The sequence below is a fragment of the Macrobrachium rosenbergii genome, chromosome 14 (assembly GCF_040412425.1).
Source record: "Macrobrachium rosenbergii isolate ZJJX-2024 chromosome 14, ASM4041242v1, whole genome shotgun sequence".
In the NCBI taxonomy this organism is placed as follows: Eukaryota; Metazoa; Arthropoda; class Malacostraca; order Decapoda; family Palaemonidae; genus Macrobrachium; species Macrobrachium rosenbergii.
Window position 1 is genome coordinate 13,691,887 of NC_089754.1, and position 24,831 is coordinate 13,716,717.

At 39.2% G+C, this 24,831-nt stretch overlaps 1 protein-coding gene across 1 annotated transcript in view; it reads left to right on the forward strand.

Moving 5' to 3' along the window:
• Positions 1-24,831, forward strand: part of Vps53 (vacuolar protein sorting 53) — a 121,009-nt gene that overhangs the window by 65,590 nt on the left and 30,588 nt on the right. The window contains exons 8-13 of the mRNA XM_067115923.1: positions 1,960-2,073; positions 4,581-4,682; positions 7,542-7,675; positions 14,273-14,393; positions 14,829-15,014; positions 17,862-18,068. Coding sequence (XP_066972024.1) covers positions 1,960-2,073; positions 4,581-4,682; positions 7,542-7,675; positions 14,273-14,393; positions 14,829-15,014; positions 17,862-18,068 — 864 coding nt within the window. The remainder of the gene's footprint in view (positions 1-1,959; positions 2,074-4,580; positions 4,683-7,541; positions 7,676-14,272; positions 14,394-14,828; positions 15,015-17,861; positions 18,069-24,831) is intronic.

A 24,831-nucleotide genomic window follows, 5' to 3' on the forward strand; every position in this document is an offset into this window, starting at 1 on the left:
TGTTCGTTCACCATTAAAGATTTAATGGACATCCTCGGGCCAGAAGAAGAGGAGAGGCTTCTCTGCCCTGTAAGAGCTCTTAGGCATTGCCTTCATAGGACAAAGAAGGTCAGGAGACTGTCAAACAACCTCTGGAGCTCTGTGAGGAACCCTTATCGTCGTCTTTCAAAGAATGCTCTTTCCTTCTTTTTGAGGAGCTTGATTTCTGAAACTCACTCCCAGATTAAAGAAGACATCTTGCCGATTATTGAAGTGAAAGCCCATGAGGTCAGGGCCATTGCTACCTCTTTGGCATTCAGACACAATATGTCCCTGTCGAGTATCCTTCAGTCAACCTCTTGGAGATGCAAGTCAGTCTTCGCTGCTCACTACCTCAAAGACTTGGAAACTACTTTTGAAAAGTGCAGTACTTTAGGACCTTTATCCGTGGCTGGCATGGTGCTGGGAGTATGTCCCTCTACTATCCCTTGCCTTGATGTAAGGTGTTTAGAGTTTATGGGAAGCCTGGGGGTACTTAGTACCTGGAGTGCCCGCCAGTTTTTAGTGTTTTGGGTGGTGGTCTTTTTTATAACGGTGTAGGTAACAGCGTTCCTGGTTTATTCTGGTCTTTGCCCAGGCAAGGGCATCTCTTTTTTACTTTGCTAGCCACGTGTGTACTTCCTTCGCTGCAAAGTTCCCATTTATGTAGAGACGACTCTGGGCTATACAGCCACACCCACTACAGGTCAAGATGAGCATCAGCCAGAGGCAGTAATTATCTGCAGTTGCTCTCTTGTCAGGTAAGGGAGCAACAAGCATTGTCTCAATGCTAGCAACTGTTCTACATCAAATTCATTATATTGATTAATTTTTTGAATCCCCACCTTTCAGTGTGGAATCAGAAATGTAATTACTTGGTAAGTTACTTATATAAAAAGGACATTTTTATGATAAATGAAGTTTTGTATATACTTACTAAGTAATTACATGATTGGAGCCCTTCCTCCTCCCCACGCTCAGACATAAGGGCGAAAACGAATACAAGCTCTCTGCTAAGTTGTTCCTCTCGGTCCCCGGTAGTGGGCAGGGCACGCACCTACACCAAAACAAATGCTAGCGCTACTACAAATTTTGAAATTTTAGGCTGCTGTAGGTAGAAAGCTCATATCTATGTAATTACTTGGTAAGTACTGTATATATAAAACTTTATTCTTTCATAAAAAATGTAATTTTTGTCAGAAGAAGGAAACAAGTTGCTGAACTAAGCATTTTGTGAATTGCTGATTCCCACAATGAATTGAAATGGGGGTGCTTGGTGGATATCACATGGCTAAAGTGGCTGGGACTGAAAGAGCATAAATTGAAAAAAAAAAGCAGTATCTCTCTTGGGCATTGAGAAACAGGTTAAAATGCAAGGGCATCATTGGCATTGATTTAATCAAGAATTAATACAGAAGTAGTATCCTAATTATGAAATACAATGGACCTCTGCCTATTTGCGGTTCCGGATTCGCGGCTTTACCTATTCGAGGGTTTCTCTGTGGAACATATATACACATTATTCACAAAAAAATCACTTATTTGCTGTATTTTTCATAGAGAAATATTCACAAATTACTGTATTTTCATATAATTTTTTTGACTAAGTGCACTTTTTTGTGATAAAACTATTAAAATATTCAGGTGTATAAGCATTTTTATTTTAGAGTTTTTTTTTTTTGTATTTGGAATTATCAAAATATGCAGTTATAAGCATTTTTAGAGGGGTTTAAGTATTGACGGATTTGAGCTATTCGCTAGGGTAGTGGTACGCAGCCCCCACGAATACCTGGGGTCGATTGTAGCTATAAAGAGAAAATAGTAATATAAAGGCTAAATAGATACTGTATTTTGTTGTTTGGTCACTTTTTGTGAATTGAAATAAGTTTTGTAGTGCAGAAATACATTGGTGATTTAACATATAAGTAATTTGTATTTCAGGTTCCTGCAAGACTTGCTCTTTCATTCTGTGAAGTAACAAGATCTCAGCTCTCACATGCAATGGAGCTTAGATCACAAGATATTGATGTTGGAACACTTCTTCATGCTCATAAGGTTGGTATTTTAATTTTTGTTATGGTAAATGGAAATTTAATCTCATTGGTCCAAGAATTATGTTTACCAGTGTGTTGGAGAAAATGAGGTTTTTCAAGAAGTTTTTGTGAAAAACATCAAAGTGTTGGTGTCCCTTAAATAAGCAGAGAGTGTCTTCAAAATATGCTAGTAGGGGACACTTTAAGATGTATTATACTAGGAAAGGTGAAGAAGGATTATGTGGATGGATGGTAACTTAGTAGTTGTTCACAACCCTTTCAGATATTACTGTAAAGAGTAGATAAAATTTGTTTATTGTATCACACTTGTGAATTGGGCTTACTTCACCACAACTCCATCAGTTTTATCTTAACCACATTTATGGTCTCGAATGTCCCAATTTACAGTCTTTTGTCTTTCAGATGGAAGAAGAGCAATAGTTCAGGAACCATTGATAGGAACCAACTTCCTTCTTTCTTGATCATGTATTTCTAGTGCTGAGTGCAACTCTCCCAGACTCTCATCAGCTTTCCTCAGCAGTTAAAGCAGTATTTAATCATTAACTTCACTGAATCCTTATTTCATCATCTTTGGCATTCATAATGATATTTTATCAACTCTTCTCATTTTCCATTGAAATAATGCAAGTATAAGACCTTTGTTTCTTGCTGGTTTTTTTTATCAGCAGTTTTACTTTGTCCATTTCAGTCTTATCATTGATATGATCACAATCAGATATTTGTGCCAATTTCATTGTTACTGTATCTAAGTCCTCCAGCAAAGTTGTGGTAGTCCCTGATTAATAACCTAGCATCCCTAGAGAAGTTGTTCCCCCACAGCTGCTTCAGATAACCATTGCAAGAATTGGAACTTGAGGGGGATAGACGCTGCTATTTCTTGGAACATGCAGAGAGTGATAAACACCACTAGGGAGACTCGTCAAAGGACAATTCATCATCTTAAATAGAATCTTTCTTTGGTTCTTACAAGGTTTGCTAAAGTACTGAATGAATCTATTTAAAAAACTTTTCTCCTGGGCCTCACCTTGAAAACAGTTCCTGCTATAATTTGCCTGGAGACAAATTATTGTACAGCATGGTCTGTCAAGCAGTTTCCTGTGCTAGAGGCTGGTTGTTCGTAGGACTGTTGTTTACACCAGACTGTGATTAGAGAGCCAGATATCAAGTAGTCAAGACTGCAATACCACACCTTTTGCTGTATGTATTTGTCATCAGCTACCAGCAACAAGATGAACCTCTGTTCTCTCCCGTGAAGGCCATTCATTTTTACCCGAGGAAGACAAAGGACCAAAGGAATGACAGTTCCAGATTGTTTCTGTCAACTGGTCTGCGGGAGGAACTGATCTTCTGGAATACATTTTCATGTGGTTGAGATGAGTGATTCTTTGTGCACATAGAAATATATGAAGACAAGGCAAGACAGGTAAGAGTGAGAGTTCTTGTGACTAGAGCCCTCTTGACTTCACTGGTTTTTAAGAAAACAGAGATTTCAGGAATTTTGCTTGTAGGCACATGGAGACATCTATCCCACTTTGAACGTTTTAATCTGAGGAATATCATGCAAAATGAATGAGATCGCACTCATTCTGGGCCATTTTGCAAAACAATTTTGACCTTTGGTGGATGCAATGGAAAATTCATCCATTGCCTCTGCAATTTCATTCTTTATTCATCCTTCATGGTTGTGCATTTAACAGTCTCCTGAGGTTATGTGGACTTACATGTCATATGTAATGTCAAGTGGAACTGTACTCTTCTGATAATTGACCAGCTCAAATGTCTTGTTTTTCTCTTGGTTTTCTACTGCCTGAAGTAACCAGCTGAATTACCTGTAACTTTGTGACTGATACAGTCCCCAAGCACTCTCCTGGACTCAAACCCCAGCAACAACCTGGAGTTCTGAATGTCTGGATTTCATGCTTTTTAGCCATGATATGATTAATGGAGTTAAGATGTAACAGACTAAGTTTTACAACATAGAATGAATTCTTTATACAAACTCATAACTCATATACTAAAGCTTTCCTCCTTAACTTTTGGTTTTGCTGCTGTGCATTCAGCCTACACAAACAGTGGAAAGGGTAGGTGGTTCCTGTGGATGGCATTATGAATAATCTGCCTTCTTCTTTCTGGAAGACAAAAGCCCATATAATTGATAGGTTTGTAAGAAAACTGCTAGTTTTAATTTTTGAAAATAATATTTTTGGTACTGGTGATGGATTTTAATTTGAGCACACTTGACTGTTAAGTTGATTAAGCACTTTCAAAACAAAGCAAACCTTTATTTGTAGTCACTGTATTTCTCTTTAGGGGCCTTTTTAAAGCAGATTATTGGTCTACTGTTCAGACCTCTCTGTAGTTGTTTAATTGATTAATTACTAATGGTAAAGTTGATTGATTAACGGCAACAGTTTTATTCTTTATAAATTCCTCTATCATCTAGTCTTTTCTCTGTGATCTTGTGTATAATTTAATAGTGTATATAGCAAATGTTATTCTGATTCGCAGGTTATGTCCGAGTTAGAAAGTCTGCTCATAAGAAAATATGCAGGATTTCAGCCTTATGACCGTACCCCAAGAAATTCAATATCAACAAATCCTTTTACTGAAGTAAGTATTTTGTGTTTTGAAATTTTAGGAATCTTTTTTAAGAATTGTACCGTGAATAATTCTTCTGCTTCCACATTGTATTAATCATAATAATTGTATCAATCATATATTTCAATATCAACAAATCCTTTTACTGAAGTAAGTATTTTGTGTTTTGAAATTTTAGGAATCTTTTTTAAGAACTGTACCTGGAATAATTTTTCTGCTTCCACATTATATTAATCGTAATTTTCTTGAACATGTCATAAATTTTCGTTATTGTTGCCTTAAACGGTAACAGTAATAATAATGAGAAAATGTTTTTAGGTATGAAATAGAGTACATTATTTTATCAGAGTTTTTTCTTAATTTTATGCCAAAGTATTTTTATACATATTACATTATTTTATATGAGGGTTTTCTTCATTTTAAGCCAAAATATTTTTAGATTACATTATTTTATCTGTTTTTCTTCATTTTAAGGTAAAATATCTTCAGATTACAGTATTTTATCAGTGATTCTCTTCGTTTTAAGCCAAAATATTATCAGATTACAGTATTTTATCACTGTTTTTCATTTTAAGCCAAAATATTTTTAACACAGTAACATAAAATTCTGTTATGTAGTTTTAAAATTTGTTACATTTCCCAGTTGAATTTGATGTACTGCTACCTAGTGGAAACTAGTGCTTTGCAGTGCCTTTATTTTGTGGTCTCATTGGTTCAGTTTAGTCCCGAATTTCAAATGATCCTATTAATATTTCTTGATTAGTAGGTAAGATGTTCTTAAAGTATTCCTATTCATCCATCACACACACTGCTAGGTTTCAATTTAGTCAGGGTCCATCTTTGCCCATGTGACATTAATTTTCCTGGTCATACACTATTGTTTTATGGATATCTGTACATATTTGGTACTTTATTTTCTCCTGGGAGAACATGATTAGCCTTAAAGCCTATACTCATTCCATGGAGCCCTGTACCTGTATTGGTGGTTTGAGAGTGATCTGACCACCCACCTAACCACTGGATAAGAAGGTACACCTATGCTTGTAGGTGAATACCAGGTCGTTTGGACCATTTTGTTTGCATTGCTCATGCACAGTGGGGAACTGGCAGTAACATCAGAACCTGGAGTTACAGACTCCTGAAGGTATTACATATTGATAAAACTGCAATGAGTCTTTTGTGGCCTGATAACCATTTTAAACCAAGAGATCAGCTGATGTTGCTTAAGGGTTAGTCAGAGTTATTATAGGAGTTTCTTTACCCATTAGTAGACTCCAGGTTATATATTGATAGTTCTAATTTAACCAAACCAAATATAATGGAATACGGTTTACTGTTGTCAAACACTTGATATAAGACATTTTATTGTTAATTAATTGAATATTAACAACAGTTGCAATTTTATAAAGCTAAAATACTAAAAACCTTGGTTTTAATTCTGAATATGCTGGTACCTAGGGTCAAAATTGATGAAGTCTTCCACACAAAGTAGTACACTGTTTTCTTTCATGTCACTAAGTTCAGATAAGTGTTCTTTGTTCTTAGACTAGGTGTTTTTTCATAGGAGGGAGGGGTGAGCAGAAAAATCTGCCTGAGCCACAATACCCACCCTGTGCAATAAAGTCCTCACATTTTGATCTTGTACTGTGCTGCTACTTAGAACATACAGCCGTAGTTTCAGTCAGCTGAATTTTGAGAATTTCTTTCTCATATAAATCTGCATATACATTTTTACTTACTTTTATTACCACTTACCATTATACACTTATATTGTATTTAAACACTACTTTTATCTTTTCTGGTACTGATCACTTATCAGTTATAATTGTAATGGTTATCATACATTTAGTATGTTACTGTCATGCAAAGATAGGCTACAAACACGCAATGAGGTAGTTCTGTAAACTTGTTTATATATGACTGTAAATTATGTTTAGTGCCAGACAGAAGGTCTTTTATGCATTATCTTGAAATCCTTTTATTACAGAGTATCATTTGCAATTCATAATTATCAGTCCATACACAGATCATTCAGAGGCACACTGTATCATTGTCCTATATTTCTTGTGTTCTATCTGTAATTCTTTTCATTCTCATACAGTGCTGTAGGGTTTCATTCACCAGAAGCCTTCTAAAATTATTTTGTATGAATGACTAAATCTTCCCACTGCACAATATATTTTTAAATAATATCATACATACATGCTGGTTATGAACATTATCCACTTGCTTGTGGAATAACAGTGGTTGATTGGACACTTAGTCATTCTTAATAGTGTGTTCCAGACACTTGACAAGGACATCCCATACATATATTTATCCTTTTACCCTTGCCTTGAGGCATGTATTTTTAGCACTCAAGAAAGGCTCTTAAATTTTGTGCATTTTGTCTGATTTGAGCCAACAAACATGGTGACATATTGTTTTAAATACTTCTTCCACATGCCATTCATGTACTTCTGTGCCACTTATCCCCATTGGAGTTTAAATGAATGAATTATTGCTCATTTAGTGGATATGCTTGAAACAATTGTCTGAGACAGAGATGGTGCAAGGTGGCTGGGTGCATCATTACAAACAGGTAGAAGCTATTCAAGTATAAAATTTGTAACTAGCTTATTATTTATCAGGTACCTCCATCTCAGATAATAAAGTAATATTAGTATAAATACATTTGAGGCTCCCATGTTTGTATGATACAAATTCTACTTTGTTTTTTAATCGACTATGCAACTGTACATGAGCTCTCAGCTATGAAAAGTTATATGAGATTTAAGACTTAAATCTGACTCACCAAAATGGTAAAAATTGCTTATAGAGAGATACTTTTTACTACAAGTTTTTTCAGTCTTCATTATTTTTCTGTTACAGGACGATAAAACAGAATCAACAAATCCTTTTACTGAAAGTGAAGCATCAGTAGAGACACCAGTCTCTCCTTTTCAAGGAGCTGTATGTAGATGTTTCCAGCCATACCTCAAAGTTTATATTGAAAATGTTGATAAGTAAGTTAGCTAGTTTTTTTTTTAGCAGTATCAGCCCAAGCAATAGATCTCATAAGGAGTTATTCAGGTTTTTTTTAATTTTTGATGATAAAAGTTGAACATAATGACTCAAAATCAAAAACAGTCTGACAAGAGTATTGAATTATCAGTCAATGACATGACTGTCTTACACTAGTTTATACTGTATTAACATAAAACACGTAACTCTGGACAACATGAGATTGGTTACCTCACTCCGTTTATACTTTATTCCTATTCTCTTGCTTTATTCAGATGTATTCACAGTTTGTATGTAGCTGATACTCGCTGACATTTGATGAAGATTGTTTAAAAAGAAAACTTTTTGTTTCATGACAAACCCATGTCTTATTATTAACCAGTCTTGTGGTCAGCAAAATCCCAAAAGCTTTGGTGTTCATGGTCAAAAGCCCTGAAGAGAGCAGTAGTCCATCAGTAGCCCTGTGTATATATGTATGTATCCTTTAGTCTTCAGCAATTAAGTGCCTCACTCTTCTTGTATCTCTGTGATTTTTCACTGCTTTCATAAACCCACCAACATTTTTTTGGATGATCTTCCATGAATTACCTTATTCACTTGGAACTGAACTTAGTCTTTCTAATTCTTAAGGCCTTTATTCATCATTTAAGAGGCGAAGTAGTCACAGTCACAATTTCAGAGGCAGAAACTGATCAGCAAAGGCAGCCAAAGCTATCTCCAAGCTGTATTGATCTACCTTCGCCCTTTACCGGAGAAGTCATAACACTTTATGGTTTGTACAGTGAAAGGAACATTTATTCAGTTCATTATTTCAAAGATACCATACTTTTCTTTCTGAAATACCAGAGGGAGTTGTTGGTCGCAGCCATAAAAAATTATATCTGTACAGGTAGTCCTTGGGTCATGATGGGCTCGGCTTACGATGTTCAGAGTTTACGACGCTCTTCAAATATATTCTTCAAAAATTATTTCCCGCGTTACAATGCATGTTCGGGTTTACAATGCCAGTCGGAGAGAAGAAATATAACTCCAAAATGGCAGAATGGTCAAAATTTGGAATTTTTTTATGAAAAATCAATAAAAATGCAGGATACATTGTTTTCAGTACACCCAAAGGATTAACCCTTAAGGGACGGATTGATCCTCAGTGTGAAGTAAAACAGGTTTGGGGAGGTGGACGGATTGAGCTTCAGTGTGAAGCAGAATTACGCACCACTGTTATGGTAATAATGATTCGAAACAAAGGTGCCAATACTTTTATATGCTATAAATTCACTAATGGCAACTTTTATACAGACGTGAGAGTTAGGCCAGTATCAGTTATGCTTGTGACTTCAAGGGGGAAAGTACTGCATCTCTCTCTCTCACGAGTCTTTTTATAAATTTGCTTGTAAATATACAAAGGGGTTGCTGTTGTTTTATGATAGTATGTTGGTTGTAAATGTAATTTTACAAAGAAAATTGCAAAGAAATATTAGAAAAAGTATGTAAAAGTAAAAAAAAAGTTACTGAATCTTCCTTCTCGTAAATTTACGTGAATATTTTACAACAAATATGCCAAAAATTTGTTACTGCTTTTATTTCTTATGTGTTTTGATATTGTGTGAGCAGTAATAATAATTTTACAAAATAATTTTACAAAATACAATAAATTGTCTTGTAAATGAGGCACCACAAGGGGTTGTAAATAGTCATTTTCAACTTTTTGTGGAAGGTATGGAAAATTTTTTTAGAATTTTTTTATTTATACAGTGTGAATGTCCGTGTCATTCTCTTTCCATTGATGTGATTTTTTTTTATTTTGCCAACCTCAGGGTTTCTCCGGTCTGGGGTGCTACACATTGATAAATTATGCCATCCCTTAAGGGTTAAAAGTAAGGTTTTCATGTGATTTTCGACGATACAGTAATACCCCGAACTTGCACGATACGAATTGCGCGAATTCACAGACACGCAAGCTTTTCATTGGAACCTAATTGTCATGCACAAGTTTTTCACAGACATGCGAACATTTTCGAATATAGTACTGAGAAACCCTGCAAAAGTGTTTATGATTAATTTTTTATGTAATTTATAAGTTTTCGAGCTTTTATATGTAAATTAAATAACATTAGATAATAAAAGTAATAATTTCTCTCTCTCTCTCTCTCTCTCTCTCTCTCTTACTGAGATGAGAGAATTTTTATGGTACATGTATATGTTTACTTGTTTTGTATGGTAAATAAATTTTTTACCTAATAATAAGTACTAATTTTTAAATATTAATAAGATCAATAATAATAATAATAATAATAATAATAATAATAATAATGATAATAATAATAAACATAACTGTAATTACAAAATCCGTATGTGATATGTATTGTAAACAAACAAATATCTTTCTCTCATCTTATGTAAGAAGTTCAAAGGAAAAGCTGTCAGACATTTCGATTTAAATTGACAGTAAGGGGGAGTGTTGCTGAATAATGGTCATTATTTGAAAGATACCAAACACATTTTTCTTTCTGAAATACCAGAGGGAGTTGTTGGTCACAGCCATAAAAAATTATATGTGTACAGGCAGTACCATGGTCATGATGGGCTCGGCTTATGATGTTCCGAGTTTACAACACTCTTCAAATATATTCTTCAAAAATTATTTCCCGGGTTACAATGCATGTTCCAGGTTTACGATGCCAATCGGACAGAAGAAATATAACTCCAAAATGGCAGAATGGTCAAAATTTGGAGGTTTTTTAGGATTAAAGTAAGGTTTTCGTATGATTTTCAACGATACAGCAATACCCTGAACTTGTGCGATACAAATTGCGCAAATTCACAGACACGCAAACTTTCCATTGGAATCTAATTGTCATACACGAGTTTTTCACAGACGTGAACATTTGCGAACATAGTACTGAGAAACACTGCAAAAGTGTTTATGCTTAATTTTTTATGTAATTTATAAGTTTTCGAGCTTGGCGAAGAGTCTTTAACATCCTTCAGAGCTAAAGCTCACAAGATCAGAGCAGTCTCCACGTCATTAGCCTTCAAGCACCACCTGTCTCTATCATCAGTTCTTCAAGTGACTTACTGGAGGTGCAAGTCTATCTTTGCGACCAGTTATCTTCGAAATGTAGAAACCACCTTTGAAAATTGCAGTACTTTGGGCCGTTATCTGTGGCTGGCATGGTGTTGGGGGAGGAAGCGTAGGAAGCTTTTCTTCCTTTCTTTTCTCTTCACCTTGAACTTAGGTGTTGAGGGATAAGGGGAGCCTGGGGGTACTGTGTACCTGGAGACCCACCAGTTCTGTATTAGTTTTTAATGGGTGGGTGGTGTTTTTAAATTTTATGGTATAGGTGATGTTCATGTTCAGTTATTCTGGTCATTTTGTGTGTCAGTACTACGCCCAGGGCAAGGGCAGCTGACGAACTGTATAGTTTGTTAGTCACCAGGTTCATCCCTTGCTGCAAAGTACCCACTGTTAGTCACCAGGTTCATCCCTTGCTGCAAAGTACCCACTGATGTAGAGGTGCATCTGGCCAACTCACCACACCCTACATGGTTAAAATGAGCTCCGACCAGAGGCAGTATCTACCTGCAGCAGCTCTCTTACCAGGTAAAGAACGACAAACATTGGTACAATGTTTATAATTTCTATTCTCAAACTCCTTATCATCCATGATGTTTTGGGGTAGAAAAAATCCATATATCCCACCCCCATGTCAATTTGGGATTCAGCAATGTAATTACTTGGTAAGTTACATATGTAAAAATGAAATTTTTATGATAAAACAGAGTTTTATATATACTTACCAAGTAATTATGAATAAAGCCCTCCTGCCTCCCCTCATATGGAAAGAAGGGCAAAAACAATTGAGCTCTCTGCTGAAGCCATTCCTCTCTTACCCCGGAAAGTGGGAGTGTCTAGTCACCTACACCGACACTAGCACTACTGCGAATTTCAAAATTTTTAAACTGCCAGTGAGTGAAACTATAAGCAGTGTAATTAAGTATATATAAAACTTTATTTTATCTTAAAAATGTAATTTTTCTTATGATTTTCAACGATTATTTCGGGTTACTAATATTTTCAGCTTACAGCGCGGCATCGAAATGGAACCCCTGTCGTAAACTGGGGACTGCCTGTAGTTCCACCCTTTCTCAGGTCCTGAACTGAGTGAGATAAAGCTCTTTAAAAGAACTGAGACGATTGTGTCACCACTTGGAGAAGGAGGTTTTGTGGGAGGTCCCAAAACCTTTGTGACGGAATCTATTTTTGGTCGTGTGTGTCTTATGTGGCCCCATAGGAGCCTTTAAATCCGTTTTATCTGATTATCATAACACTAAAGACAGTCATCCTTTAAGCTTCTGCATCTTCAAGGTAACTGAAGAACTTCAAGCACTAGTGTAAGATTACACATTCCAAGAATCCAAAGTCCATAGGTATGTCTTTTGCACCTTCTTTGCCATTCCATCATTCTTGTACCATGCCAAGAATAAAGAGGACTGTCTCCCTTTCCCTGTCAGAGCAATTCATCTATATCTTCTGAGAACCAGGGGTTTTCAGGGATGTTCCTCCAAACTTTTTTTGTCCAAAGGACATATCAAGAACCAAGTAACCAAAAATATTGTATGCACTGTTCTTGCTTGTACACTTTACTTTTAAGAGTGGAGGAATATAGCCAGTGGTAAAGCAACATGAGTTTCTGTTCTTGCTTAATCTTGAATGCAGCATACAGGTTTTTGGTCTTGCACTCATTAGGTTCTGTAGCAGCTGACAATCAACATCCTTTTATATACCCATTATGGTATGCAGATGCTGTAGGTAACTGATTCTGCATCACACTCAGTAGGTAAGAGCTGTTTTCTGCTACTTTAGTAACTCCTGAAAGTAATCAGTGGCAGTACAAGGGGTCCAACATAAAGCATTCCTGTATGAGTCTGAAGCAGAAGATGGATATAGTGATACAGAGTATACAAAATTCAGCCCTTTGTAATGTACTTTTACATATCAGGCAACCTGTATCATGAACTCTGTACATCTTTGAGATATATGAGTTGTGATGCTCAAGATCATTCTTAACTATCTATAGTGCAGAGTCTGCAGGTTAGAGCTTTTAGCAGCTCAGTAAATTGAGATTTTTTGCTAATCGTAGGTAATGCATTTGTGATGAAACAATTGCAATACAGTTTGTTGAAAAAATTAATTTATTTTTCATACAAGCCCCTTGTTTTATTGTGAGTTCTTGCTTGTCAGCCTTGCTTATTTCACATAGCTTGTGGATCAGATGACAAATTTTGAGGCATGTAGCTGCATATGATCCAGGGATTCACCTGTGCATGTGCGGTGCTACCAACTGAATGATGTTTTCTGCCTGTTTTGAAGAAGGGCTGAAGCATCTGGAGTATTTTCTTTACACATCATAAGGTTTCATTATAAGTTATAGGACTGTAAAAAAAAAAGTGTAGTGAATTTAAATTTTCTGCATTTGCTTTCAATGGCTGAAGAAGAACTTTCATCCATTTCATCTGTAGAGATGGAATCATGTGAATTCACCAGAAATGAGGTCCCTTTTCAGTGGAACTTACTATCTCTGGAAAGCATGTAATCTTTTTGGCATGGTTTGTTTGTATGTGTGCCTGTTTATTGGTGTCTTGGTCACCAGGCTGAGACAAAGTGTCTATCTCAGTGGTTCCCAACGTTTTTTGGCCCATGCACCCTTTCACCATATGTCAGAATGTCATTCACCCCCCCCCCACCTTTTCCAGAATTGTCTGCCTCAAAAGGTGCATTCCAAATAGTATGAACAAAATACTAATACACACAAGCTAGCTGAGAGAAAGCCCAGCGTGACCTCTCAGTAGCGTGGACCAATGCACACTGGGTTTTGTATGGTCCTATTGAGCCAGTTTGAGCCTGCCAGTCTGTGGCCACCATTCCCCCTCTGAAACTCTGAAATTCCCCCCTGGTTGAGAACCACTGGATCTTGTCCCCCCACTTTTCTACTAGCCAGTTGTTACATACCAGTAATTGCAGCCCTTTAGTATTTTATTTCCTCGGATGTCTCATGTAAAGAATCCTGTGATTTTATAGGCGGATGATGTGGTTAAATTCTTAATTTTTATATGGAAACGAGATTATATCTATCATATGCAAATACTTGAGGTGTTCAAGGACCTCAGAAATCCAGCATTTGGAAAACTTGCAGTGTTTTTTTCCAGATAAATATTATTGTCATAGATTATTTTTGTTGTCAAATTAAGTCACTCTACCATTTCTAAGGTAGAAGAATAGATTGATTAAATAAATTAGTCTAGAATTTTTAAGGTAAAGGTATAAATAGTGCCCCTTTAGTAAATAAAAATATGCTTGACTTGAGAATGATATCGTATCTAATATATATAATGCCCTGTGTACATATTGACTGTCCCATGCAAATAGATGGAAGTTGATAATACAGTACTATCAGAATATTTATTTGTAATGCATTATAGTTATTATTTACATTGTTATCTTTTATAACTTTAAATTTTTATATTTTCTTCTTTACTTATTATCTTAAGGTGCATTGTTTATCTTTTAAAACTTGAAGGTTTTATATTTTATTGTACAGACGCTTGAGTGAGCAAATAGAGAAGTTTGCCAATGACATGAAGAACTACAAATTTGAACATATCGATGCTGAAGAGTCTAATGTGGTTCCGTGTTGTGGAGAGCTTTTCACCATTTATAAGGTATGATTGATTTCATTTCTACTTAAGACTAACGATGCAGTGAAGTAGATTGTGTTGTAATTTAATAACAATTTAGTACTCTGAAAAAGTTTAATCTGAAGGTTTTTAGTTTCATTGGTATTTTTTTATACCTACTTGTTGTAAAAATAGCCATGAGTGTTCAATCTTTCATGCCGTAAATAGTTGTAGTTACCTGTTAAGGGTTGTTTTACTTTATTGTAATTTTGTGTGTAGGTTTATTCATCTACATTGTCTGTTTATTATGTATCATAACGTTCATAATTTATATAATTATGAAAATGATCTTGATATAACTTTTGTTGTAAAATCACAATAATAAAAATATTGCCTCTCTTTGGTACCTGGTAAACTAAGATATACTGTAATTATCTTATGTTAAGCATAGTTCTGATGCCAAACTATTTCATTTTTCAGACTGTCTTAGTTGAATTCTTGCGATTAGGGCCTGGTGAAAGTCTAGGAGGACTAGTTGAAGTGTTTCAAAAGCATTTAAGGGAATTCTGTACTAGGGTCCTCCGTGCGACTCTTCCCAGAGTTGGTGCCAATATTCCAATGCCAAAGGATATTAACATGAAGGAACTCACTGCCGTTTTAGCTCAGGTTAGTTTAACATGAAAAAATATTTTCTTTTTAAACTTACTTGTAACCTGCAACCTTGGTCATCGGGAGTTATGCCTCACATGTCAAACATACATTACTCTCCTTAGTTTTAGCTTGCACAGAAATGTGCATATGAATGCACTTCTAGATCTTTCTTTTTTTTTTTCAACCTAGATTTTTATATGATCTTTGAAAGTGAAGAATTATCCAAAGATTTTTTTTTATTTTCTGTAATAAATATTACCATAGTAATGAAATAATGGTGGTTCCCTATTCTGTATCCCCAGATATCTCTTTTTCTTGTTGTACTTTGAGTTAAAAGTGCAATATACATCTGTATCACGTTATTTGTTGTGCTCGATTCTAAATGGAATTCCAAGCAAGTGTTGGATGCATTTGTTCTTGAGGTTACATTCAGAACTGTCTGACATGGTGTTTGCACATATAAGTAAAAGGGTGCCTAGCAACTACTTTATATTGTAACTTTGCATGTATTAGTGTTGTAAAATATCTTGAATATGTTGAAAACTATGGTATTATAATGTACATTGTATATGTTTGTGTGTGTGTGTGTGTGTGAGAGAGAGAGAGAGAGATCACTTAGTAGCATATGAATTTGTAAGCTTGCTTTGGACAGATTATTGATTTGGCTACATTCTCATTAACTGTAGTGTGGTTCTCATTATCATTCTTGCTTCCAGCACCACATGACATGAAGGGCCTCTGTGAAATTCTGCTATTCATGTCTTTCCTTTGCTTTATCAGCCACAAATCTCTACTCCACTGCATACTCTCTCCACGATATGTCTGTTTTTTCTGAGATTTATTTTACTCTCCCATCTATGAGATTATTTTCCACTAAGCAGATTTTCTGAATCTTGTGGTATGTTGCTGATTAAAACAGCATTACATATTGTTAGTCTGTCAAATTCAAATTTCTATCATTACTCCTCTTCAAACTATGTCTTTCATTATGCAAATTGGTGAGCAGGGTAAACAACAGAAATAAAATTCCCATATAGAATCCCACTTTTTACTGCAAATTCACCTAACAAGACCTGTTTAGAATAAGTATACATAATATTTTCATTGTAACTGACACAAGTGTATTGCCTCTATAGATAACACATTAAGTCAGGTCACTTTCTTAGGTGCTTTTGTTATGACTTCCATTTCCAAATCATCAGGCTTTGTTCCCCACTCCATATTCTGCAGAACAGTCTAGTTAGTGTATGAGGTGTCATTTCAGTCTCACCTAAATCTTCTTGGTAGTAATGCCATTTCCTGGAGTTATTTATTATTGATTCCATTCAAAACTGTGAATTCAGTTATAAACACGTTCAACTCTTCCTCAGCTTCTGACATATCAATCAGATTATCCCCCTTGTAATTATTGTTCAGTATCTTATAGAAAATGTTCCAATGAGCATTGTCTTTCTTCTTCTTACAAGATTGTTATTGGCCCATCCCTTCTTTTTACAGGTATTTTCCTCTTTTGCTTTTCAACCATCAGTATTTCATTAATAATTCTATGGGCTACCCTAACAAGGCCACTTCTGATTACATACAGGCTTTGTCAACTTCATCACCCTGTTTGTCAAACATTTTTTCTTATCTCTTCTGGACCATTATTTAACTTTACTATGTAGACTGAAGTACTTGTTATGTTGTACTCTGTGTTCTTCACCTCCTCCCTGAAATTTATCTACATTACCATTTGCTTTTGTCTCTACTTTATTGTATCCCTGGTTTTATCCATTGTTCAAGGCTCTGTCTTGCCACTGCATATCTCGGTACTTCTTTCCTGCAGATTGATATACATTCTTGATATTAAACTTACATAGATGAAAACTGCAGTAAGGGAGACTGGAGAGTATTGGAGATTTTTGGAAGACAAAGTATAAGTACCTCCTACTCACAACTGAGCTTGGTTCCAACCAACCGGTTGTAAGTCAGAATGGATGTAAGTTGAACCTTAGTAAGTGGCCGACATACATGGTAGGGCATATCAAACCTTTGCTGTATAAAGTACCTACATAGTACTGCTGTAATGTAATGTACAGTCATTATTCCAATCTTTTCACCATACTGTACTTCTGCTGATATATTTTAATCATTTATGTAATGTGTATTATGTACAGGTAGGCATCACGTTACAACAGGGTTAGGTTCTTGCATGCATGTCGGAAATCAATTTTAACTTAAATCGGTTTGCAATTCAGTCTACAATACAGTTAATACTGTATGGTGCTGCTGATAGGGCCGGATAACTCAAAATAATGCTGCCAAGTGATGAGAGGGCTTTCCCGAGATGACTCGGTGCCGAGTGACTCAGTGGTCAACTGTTATACGGCGTGTACTCTGATGCATCAGCCTGCCCAGCCCCACTGCCAGAAGTATGGTTGTAAGTGCGAGTAGTTGTATGTCGAGCAGGTTGTACTTCGGATGGTATTTGTATAAGAAAGACACAGGTGGCACAATTTCACAGAGGCCTTTCATGTCATGCAGCATTGGAGGTGATGCTAATGAGTTAATGCACTTGCAGACCCAAGAATAATGGATCTTAAAGCTGCTTGAGATTCTAGGATCTGCCCTTGCATATGCAATGCTATCAGCTGAATTCTATATTCATCTGTTTTGTAAGAGTAATTAAGCTGTGGGAGGATTTTTTTTAGCATAAGAAATTGCTAAATCTGAGTAACAGGCTTATAAAGTTGTTTTATTCTTCATTACATGTTTTATGTAATGTACATATTTATATATTGAATTAAATTTATTCATTACATGTTGACAGTGTTATTTTCATTTTATATGTAAGTAATCTTTTGTTTAACTGCTGAAATATAGGTTCAGACATTGTGGCGAGAAGGCGACAGTCCTAAATTAGTTGATGATGATGTGCGCCGTGTTTGTTCTGTCTTAGTATCTGCTGAGTATTGTGAAGAGATGACTGGACGTTTAGAGGCTAAACTTAAAGAACGGAGTCCAGCATCATTGGCAAATACTATCAGTCTTACCCAAGAACAAGATCTTTTTCATGCTGTTTTAGCACAGGTAAGTTATATGATGGTCTTAATTATTTATTGTGAAAGTGATTTTTGTTATATATTTCCTACGTGAAATCAATATATTAACTTGCTTAAAGTTAGAATTTCGTCTTGAAATGCTTACAAATGCATATAGGTACTATTGTCGGTCCTCTTGTTAGGGTTTTTGGTGTTGAAACATTGTTTCTGGAGGTAGTAATAATTAGTTGTTCCAACACGACATACAAACCATTGGTCCTTTACATTAGGAATTATTTACGGCGAAGCTGGACACGGCCAGTAAACTCTTGAACAAGGTGGTTAGGCAGTAACTACAGCCAGGTAGGCGGGAATACCCACCTGTTCGGATGTCAACATTCCAGTTTGCTTTCGGCCGTTATGCGTTGCAGACATGTTTTCGGATCTCTTTGCCTGACTGTCGTTAAGCTCTTTATTATCCTGGTGGGATCTTCCTGTATTTTTGTGTATATATTGCGCGTTTGATATTTATCAATACAAACCCACGATTTGTGATAGCCTTGCATAAGCTGTCGTTGTCCTGCGTTGTCTTGGGTTTGACGGCCAAGGGCATGTTTAGAGGGATGTAACCGAGTGGTAATGCTTCTCTTCCAGTAGCCCTTTATTTAGAAGCTGAAGGCATCCCCTTGCAGGTTCAGAGATATTAGATTAGGACGTAATATCTTCGCTCACCTACATTGATCAGGACGTAAGAGTTTCTTCCCTTCTTGTGCACCTGCCCTCCTTGTGCAAGGGCATGACTACTTCCTTCCTACTTGTGCTGAGTGTTGTTTTTGCCGCTTGCACTATAGATAGTTGTTGGGGGGGGGGAAGGTTGCAGGCGTTGTCGGTAAGTTCTGCTTCCACGGCGCCCTTGGTGGCCTCCCCTCCTTCCTTCTCTCTCCCTGTAGGTTCTACCTTATCTCTCCTTCGGTAGAGATCTCTCTCCTTCGCCCTCTTTGCTCACTCATTGGGCAAAGACCGTGAGGTAGGGGGGAGGGCCCACAGGCGGTCGGGTGACCTCTTCTAAGGGGCCTCCTCTCGCTGCATAGGGCAGTTTCCCTTGTAGCGAGAGAAGTCTCCCTCTACTAATCATCTTTGATTTTTCTTTCAGGTTGAGTGAGCATCGCAGGCACAGCAGCAGTTGGCTAGATATCTCAGGGGATTTCTTGCATGAAGGAGTCCCGACGTTCATTCAGTGTTGCTTTGGGATCAACCACAGTACCTGTTTAGAATGGCAGAGTTCCACGTCAGGATCATTCCGACTCTGTTCCCGCCGATGTGGATTGATCGCTGTCATTGCTGTCTTCATATATGGTGTGCCACTGCCTCTGGCATATCTGTGGTCCATCTGTTCCTGTTGTTTCCTGTGTTATGCTCCTGTTAACTCAACGACAGTCTCTGGGCGGCTCTTCCTGGTCTCCTGCCGCAGCCGCCGTGATCATTCCTGTCGCTGCTGGTGACTTTCATGTGACGTTCCTGGCCATTGCCGTAGCTTCTGCCTTATGAACCGCTTCCATAGCTCCTGCATTGGCTGTCCTGATTGTGTCTGCTGCTTCTCCTGGTGGTCATGTCCTGGGCTGCTTCTGTTGTGTTCCTGCTTAGCTGCCCTGGAGGTTACGATATCTGCCATCCTGTAGATGATGTCAGAGCGAAGGTGAAGGAAGTCGCCTTGTGGAAGTGACGTTCCTGGCTGTTGCAGTAGATCTTGCCTTCCAAACCACTTCCGTAGCTCCTGCATCGACTGTCCTGATCGTGCCTTCTGCTTTTCTTGGTGGTTGTGTCCTGGGCCGCTTCCGTTGTGTTCCTGCCTAGCTGCCCTGCAGGTTACGATGTTTCGTGTCCACCATCCTGTAGATGATGTCGGACTGAAGGTGAAGGAAGTCACCCTGTGGAAGTAGCTGCCGTCTTCTTCAGCTTATCTTCGATTTCATCTTCTGCTGCCTCTTCTCTTCGATTTCATCTTCTACTACCTCTTCCCTTCCTCTCCTGAGGTTCAAGGGGGTCCCGGGAACTGGACAGACCTCCATCAGCCAAAGGAGAGGAAGGTCGCTTCATTCCTCTTGATGCCCTTGGACGTCTAGGGACAGCCTCATTCTGAGGAGGCAGTGGTCTCTCGTTGGCTCTTCCTGACCTTCGGGTTAGGAAACCGATTCACATACCCCTGGGTTTTGTGTTTCGGGAGCCTCGGGCTCGCAGACCTCGGTTTGCAATCCCGTTCCCAGTCCTAGAGGTTCCGCCTCTAAGATGGGGACTGCTTCAGGCGCTCGTTCGCAAGCTGCTCTGAGTGCTCAAGATTTTGTGGAATATCAAGTATCCCGATCTGGTTTGGAGAGTAGGCTACTCTCCCTGGCCCAGTTCAGGAGCAGTGCGAGAGAAAGGGCCGAGGCACCCAGGTGTCTCAGCTCTTCCTGCCAGCACCACAAGCGCTCCCCAAGTGCTTACAAGTGCTCAGTCAGGTTCCCAGCTTGGTGTCTTAATCCTATGGGTTTGAACACCAGAAGAAGCAGGGAAGAGATTCCCTTCGGGAGTCCTGTGTGACTTATAAGGGACTGACTCTCTTCCGGGAGACAAGTTTCTCTCGTTGGCTCTTCCTGCCCTCGGGCGGGAACCGATTCGTATTCTCCTCTGGGGTCTCGTGTTTTGGAGGCCGCGCCCTCGTTGCCAGTCTTAGAAGTCTGTGTCTAAGACTGGTTCTGTGCCTGGCTCTTTTCGATTTCTTAGGAAACCGAAAGCAGCCGCTCCCAATTTTGGGAGTCTCATGGGTCGCTCGAATTCAATGAATCACGAGCGCTCTCCTGACGAGAGGCACAGGACGAGAGAAAGTACCAAGACACCCAGGTGTCTTGGTGCCAAGACACCCAGGTGTCTCGGTACTGAGATGCCAGGTGTCTTGGTGCCGAGACGCCAGGTGTCTTGATACTGCCCGCTAGCTGCTTCGGTTGCTTGGCCGGGTTTCATCCTTTTGTCTTGAACCGTAGGGTTCGAGCATGCAGGATAGCAGACACAGAATCCCCCTTTGAATCTTCTTCTCGAGGGGCCTCGGCCTCGAAGGAGTTTAGAGTTTGGGAAACTAGCGCTAATTCACTGCAGACGAGTTCCGCCCAGTCCAGTTCAGATTGTGTTCACGCGATCGGCTCGGCTAGGCTCGGCTCAGCTCGCCCCACCTGCCTCCTAGTCCACCACATACCACCCCTGGATTGCATTCACATTATCGGTTCGGCTCAGCCCCACTCGGTTTTTCCGACTCGGGTTCTCGGCTCTGTTCAAGTGAACTTTCTGCTCTTCCCAGGAAAGTGCTTTGCCACAGCACAAGTGCTCTTCTTCCCCCGTGTGGCAGTAATCTCCTTCGGTTGATTATCACTCACAGTCCGCTTCTCCTGCTGGTCTTACTGGCGGGACAGGTTCAAAGTATGAGGAAAGAGTTAGGCTAATGCTTGATTGAAGGAACCTTCAAATATGCTTGCATATTCCCCTCACGTCGTGTGTCTACTTACGGATTCACCGATCGAGGAATAGGCACACACCTGTAAGACTTTGTCTTGAAGGTGTGTGACCGAGACAATTAGTACCTTCTCATCAACATCCTGGGCTCAAGGAAGCCTTTTGGCCTTCCAAGAATTCAGGATGAGTTTTTCGACACTCAGTGGTTTCGTTGAACAACAAAACCATAGTAGTGGCATTCGTTGACAAACAAGAGGGAATTGTTTTTTCCTCCTGTTTCATCTGTCGACATTTGCAGGTACTCGAGTGTTCTATAGTGCACTCGACAGCTCAATTAGCCAGATGCATTCCCGGTGGGGATGTATTGGTAGGCGAGCTTGGCCTCAGGTTTGAGTGATCAGGACAGAACGTGCTGTTCACTCTTTTCTTTATGAAGATTCATGAAGAGACTGCTTGACTGAGAGATCCCTACCATCTTTCTGTTGCTTTCCTGCACAACAAAGTCGGTAGTTTTTCTTGCTCCTTCGCACCAGACCCAGGGGCTGCTATGGTGAGTAATGCTGTCTTTTTGGGAAAAATCGATATCTACTTTTTTCCCTCCGTATTTGTCTGTTTCGCTAGGGTTCACAAGCGTTGCTCACACCGAGTTACAGACAAATGCTGGAAAACATCACCTTTCGCCCGACCTGATAGCTCTGCTTCCGAGGCATCGAGAAGAGCTCTGCTTGACCCAACCTCCTGTAGCAGCTACACAAGAAGCAGTTCTTCAGGCAGTACCTCCCTGTGTGTTCAGGACTGGTAGACCTTCCATCTTTCCTTGTAAGCATAGGCTTTCTCGCTGAGCGGCAACAGATATAGCTGGATATCTCTTGAAGTCCTCTGCAACACTGTCCGAGGGACTGGATCCATCTTCGCTGGTGGGTGTCGTTGACGGAACTTCTTCTTGGGTCAGAGTCACTCTTCAAGTCTGGACTTCCTCGTTGTCTCCGCCAAGAATTGCTTCTCTCCCTTTCATTCGGAAGAACATGGCACCCTTGCAACCTAGTCTTCTATCTGAAGTAGCCTTTTTCTCCTCAGTCGAGATTTAGCTGCAGATGAGAAGCTTCTTCAGTCTTGCTGTCCCAGGGAACTGTTCCCTGGGTGGCATGTGACTCTCATTTAGGGTTCCTGTCCCGTTCTCTGCACGCGCCCTTATGAGAGTCATTGGATGGAGATGTGCCCTCTTAGGACCATCTCTCATCTGGCTCCAGCCTTGGCGTAGAAGATGGAAGAACAGGTGAAGGGGATCAATATCTCGACTCCTTCTCGCATGTCATAGGTGGACTCTGAATCCATCAGCATCTATTGTTGGGTTCAAGTCCTTCTTGTTCCCCTCCTCCTTGGACTTTGTATTGATGATCCAGATCAGTCGTTACTTTGTCCTATTAGGGAGCTGTGGTACTTTCCGAAAAGGCTCGACATTCGTAACCTGGATATCGTTGACGTTTTCACTAGTACTATCTCTACCAAGGAAGAAGTGTCTAGGACACATCTTTCTCCTGGCTTCATGAAGCGATCGAAGGAGGTACTCGGCAGCTGGCAACGACGATACCCGTACTTTCCACCCGAGAGCTCATGTTATGCGGTGCACTTTTCTTTGTTGTATTGCGTTGCACCACATATGAATGACTCCGTTTCTGTCTGTTGACTTTCACTTGATAGTAACGCAGGGGACTCGGTAAGTTAGGTTGAAATTGTCTATTAATACTTTCTACTTTTCCAGGAGGGGGTAAGAATTCACCGGGCACGGTTTTTCATAAGTTTATTCTTAACCTAAACTATTTCACACGGCCAGCCACACTGAACTTAGAAATTTCTTGATGTTAAGAGAGGAGCGAGTGACACAATCCTACCCAATTTGGTTTTCAAGTAACTCTGGCTAAAAATTGATCAGAATGAACTCTGGACCTATGTTGAATAAAACTCCGCCTCCTTGAGGACGTCTACTTTACTCTTAATGGTTCAATCTTAACTCCCACTTTTGGCAAGGACAAATCAGGTCAATTTTGCTGACCTTTTCACTTCTTAGTCTATCCTCTAACTCCTCCTTCCTTTCCCACATCTTGGAGGTTTGTTATGGTTACACTTCAATTTACTTGGTCTCATGGCTCATCATTTTAAATTATAAACATCGTCTCTCTCTCTCTCTCTCTCTCTCATAATCCCGATCAGTGAATCTCATACTTATTCACTGCATAACACTCACAAAGTCAGTGGCTTGGTCCATCCCTCACGTTCCGGAAGAAAGACAAGACCACACTCTTGTCTTTCTGTAGTCTTGCCCACAGGCCCTTGGAACCTTTTTTCCTTGGCCCAGTGGTGGCTGCTCAAAGTTGTATTTTCTTACCCAGCTCCTTCAAGAGGACTAGTAGCACCTCGCCTAAGGTGTTGGTTCTGGAAGTGAGAAGGATCCTAAAAAGTGACTGGCCTCTCTTCCTCCTCCTTCCCTGTTCTCCTACTTCTCCTCCCTCGGGATGAGAATAGGACTCGAACCAATACTTGCTGGATCTGGCGTCTGATGTGGTAAGACTACACATTGAGCACCCGTTCTATTTTTCTTGTAGAATCATTGAAGCAATTCCGCTTCTTCCTCTAGCAAGGGAAGGAAGGAGAGACTGGCAATAAGGGAATCCTATCTCGGGTTTTCCTTACTGCTCGACTCTAGATTCTTCCCAGCCTATTTCGTATGAGTTACGTTTCCTCGCTCATGCGAAAAGGTCCAGTATCTGACATTTGATCTTGCAGTTCCTACACTCCGATCAATATGTCAGAGGCACGGTACTCCTCCTCGCTCTTTTGACCAGGAGGAGTAGCCCTGGTGTGCAGAACTCCAGTCAGTTCAAGAGACTTACTCAGATTCCTCCCCCTAACCAGTGAGTCTTCCTAATGTAAAGGACCGATGGTTTGTATATCGTGTCGGAACAAATCACTATTTTTGAAAGTAAATTGTATTGTTCCTAACTTTACAAACCTGAGGTCCTTTACATTACATATTATGCCTGCCTCATGCCACCCCTCAGTCTGAACCTGGGCTGAAAGGCAAACTGGAATGTTTACATCTGGGCAGGGGGGTATTCCCGCCTACCTGGCGGTAGTTCCTGCCTAAACACCTTGTTCAATAGTTTAACGGCCGTGTCCAGCTATGCCATAAGGAATTCCTAATGTAAAGGACCTCAGGTTTGTATAGTTAGGAAAGATACGATTTACTGTCAAAAACTGATATCTAATTGCCTCACTAAGAGTAACTTCACTGGACATTTAGTATTGTAGGGGTAACAGGAAGTTTAAAC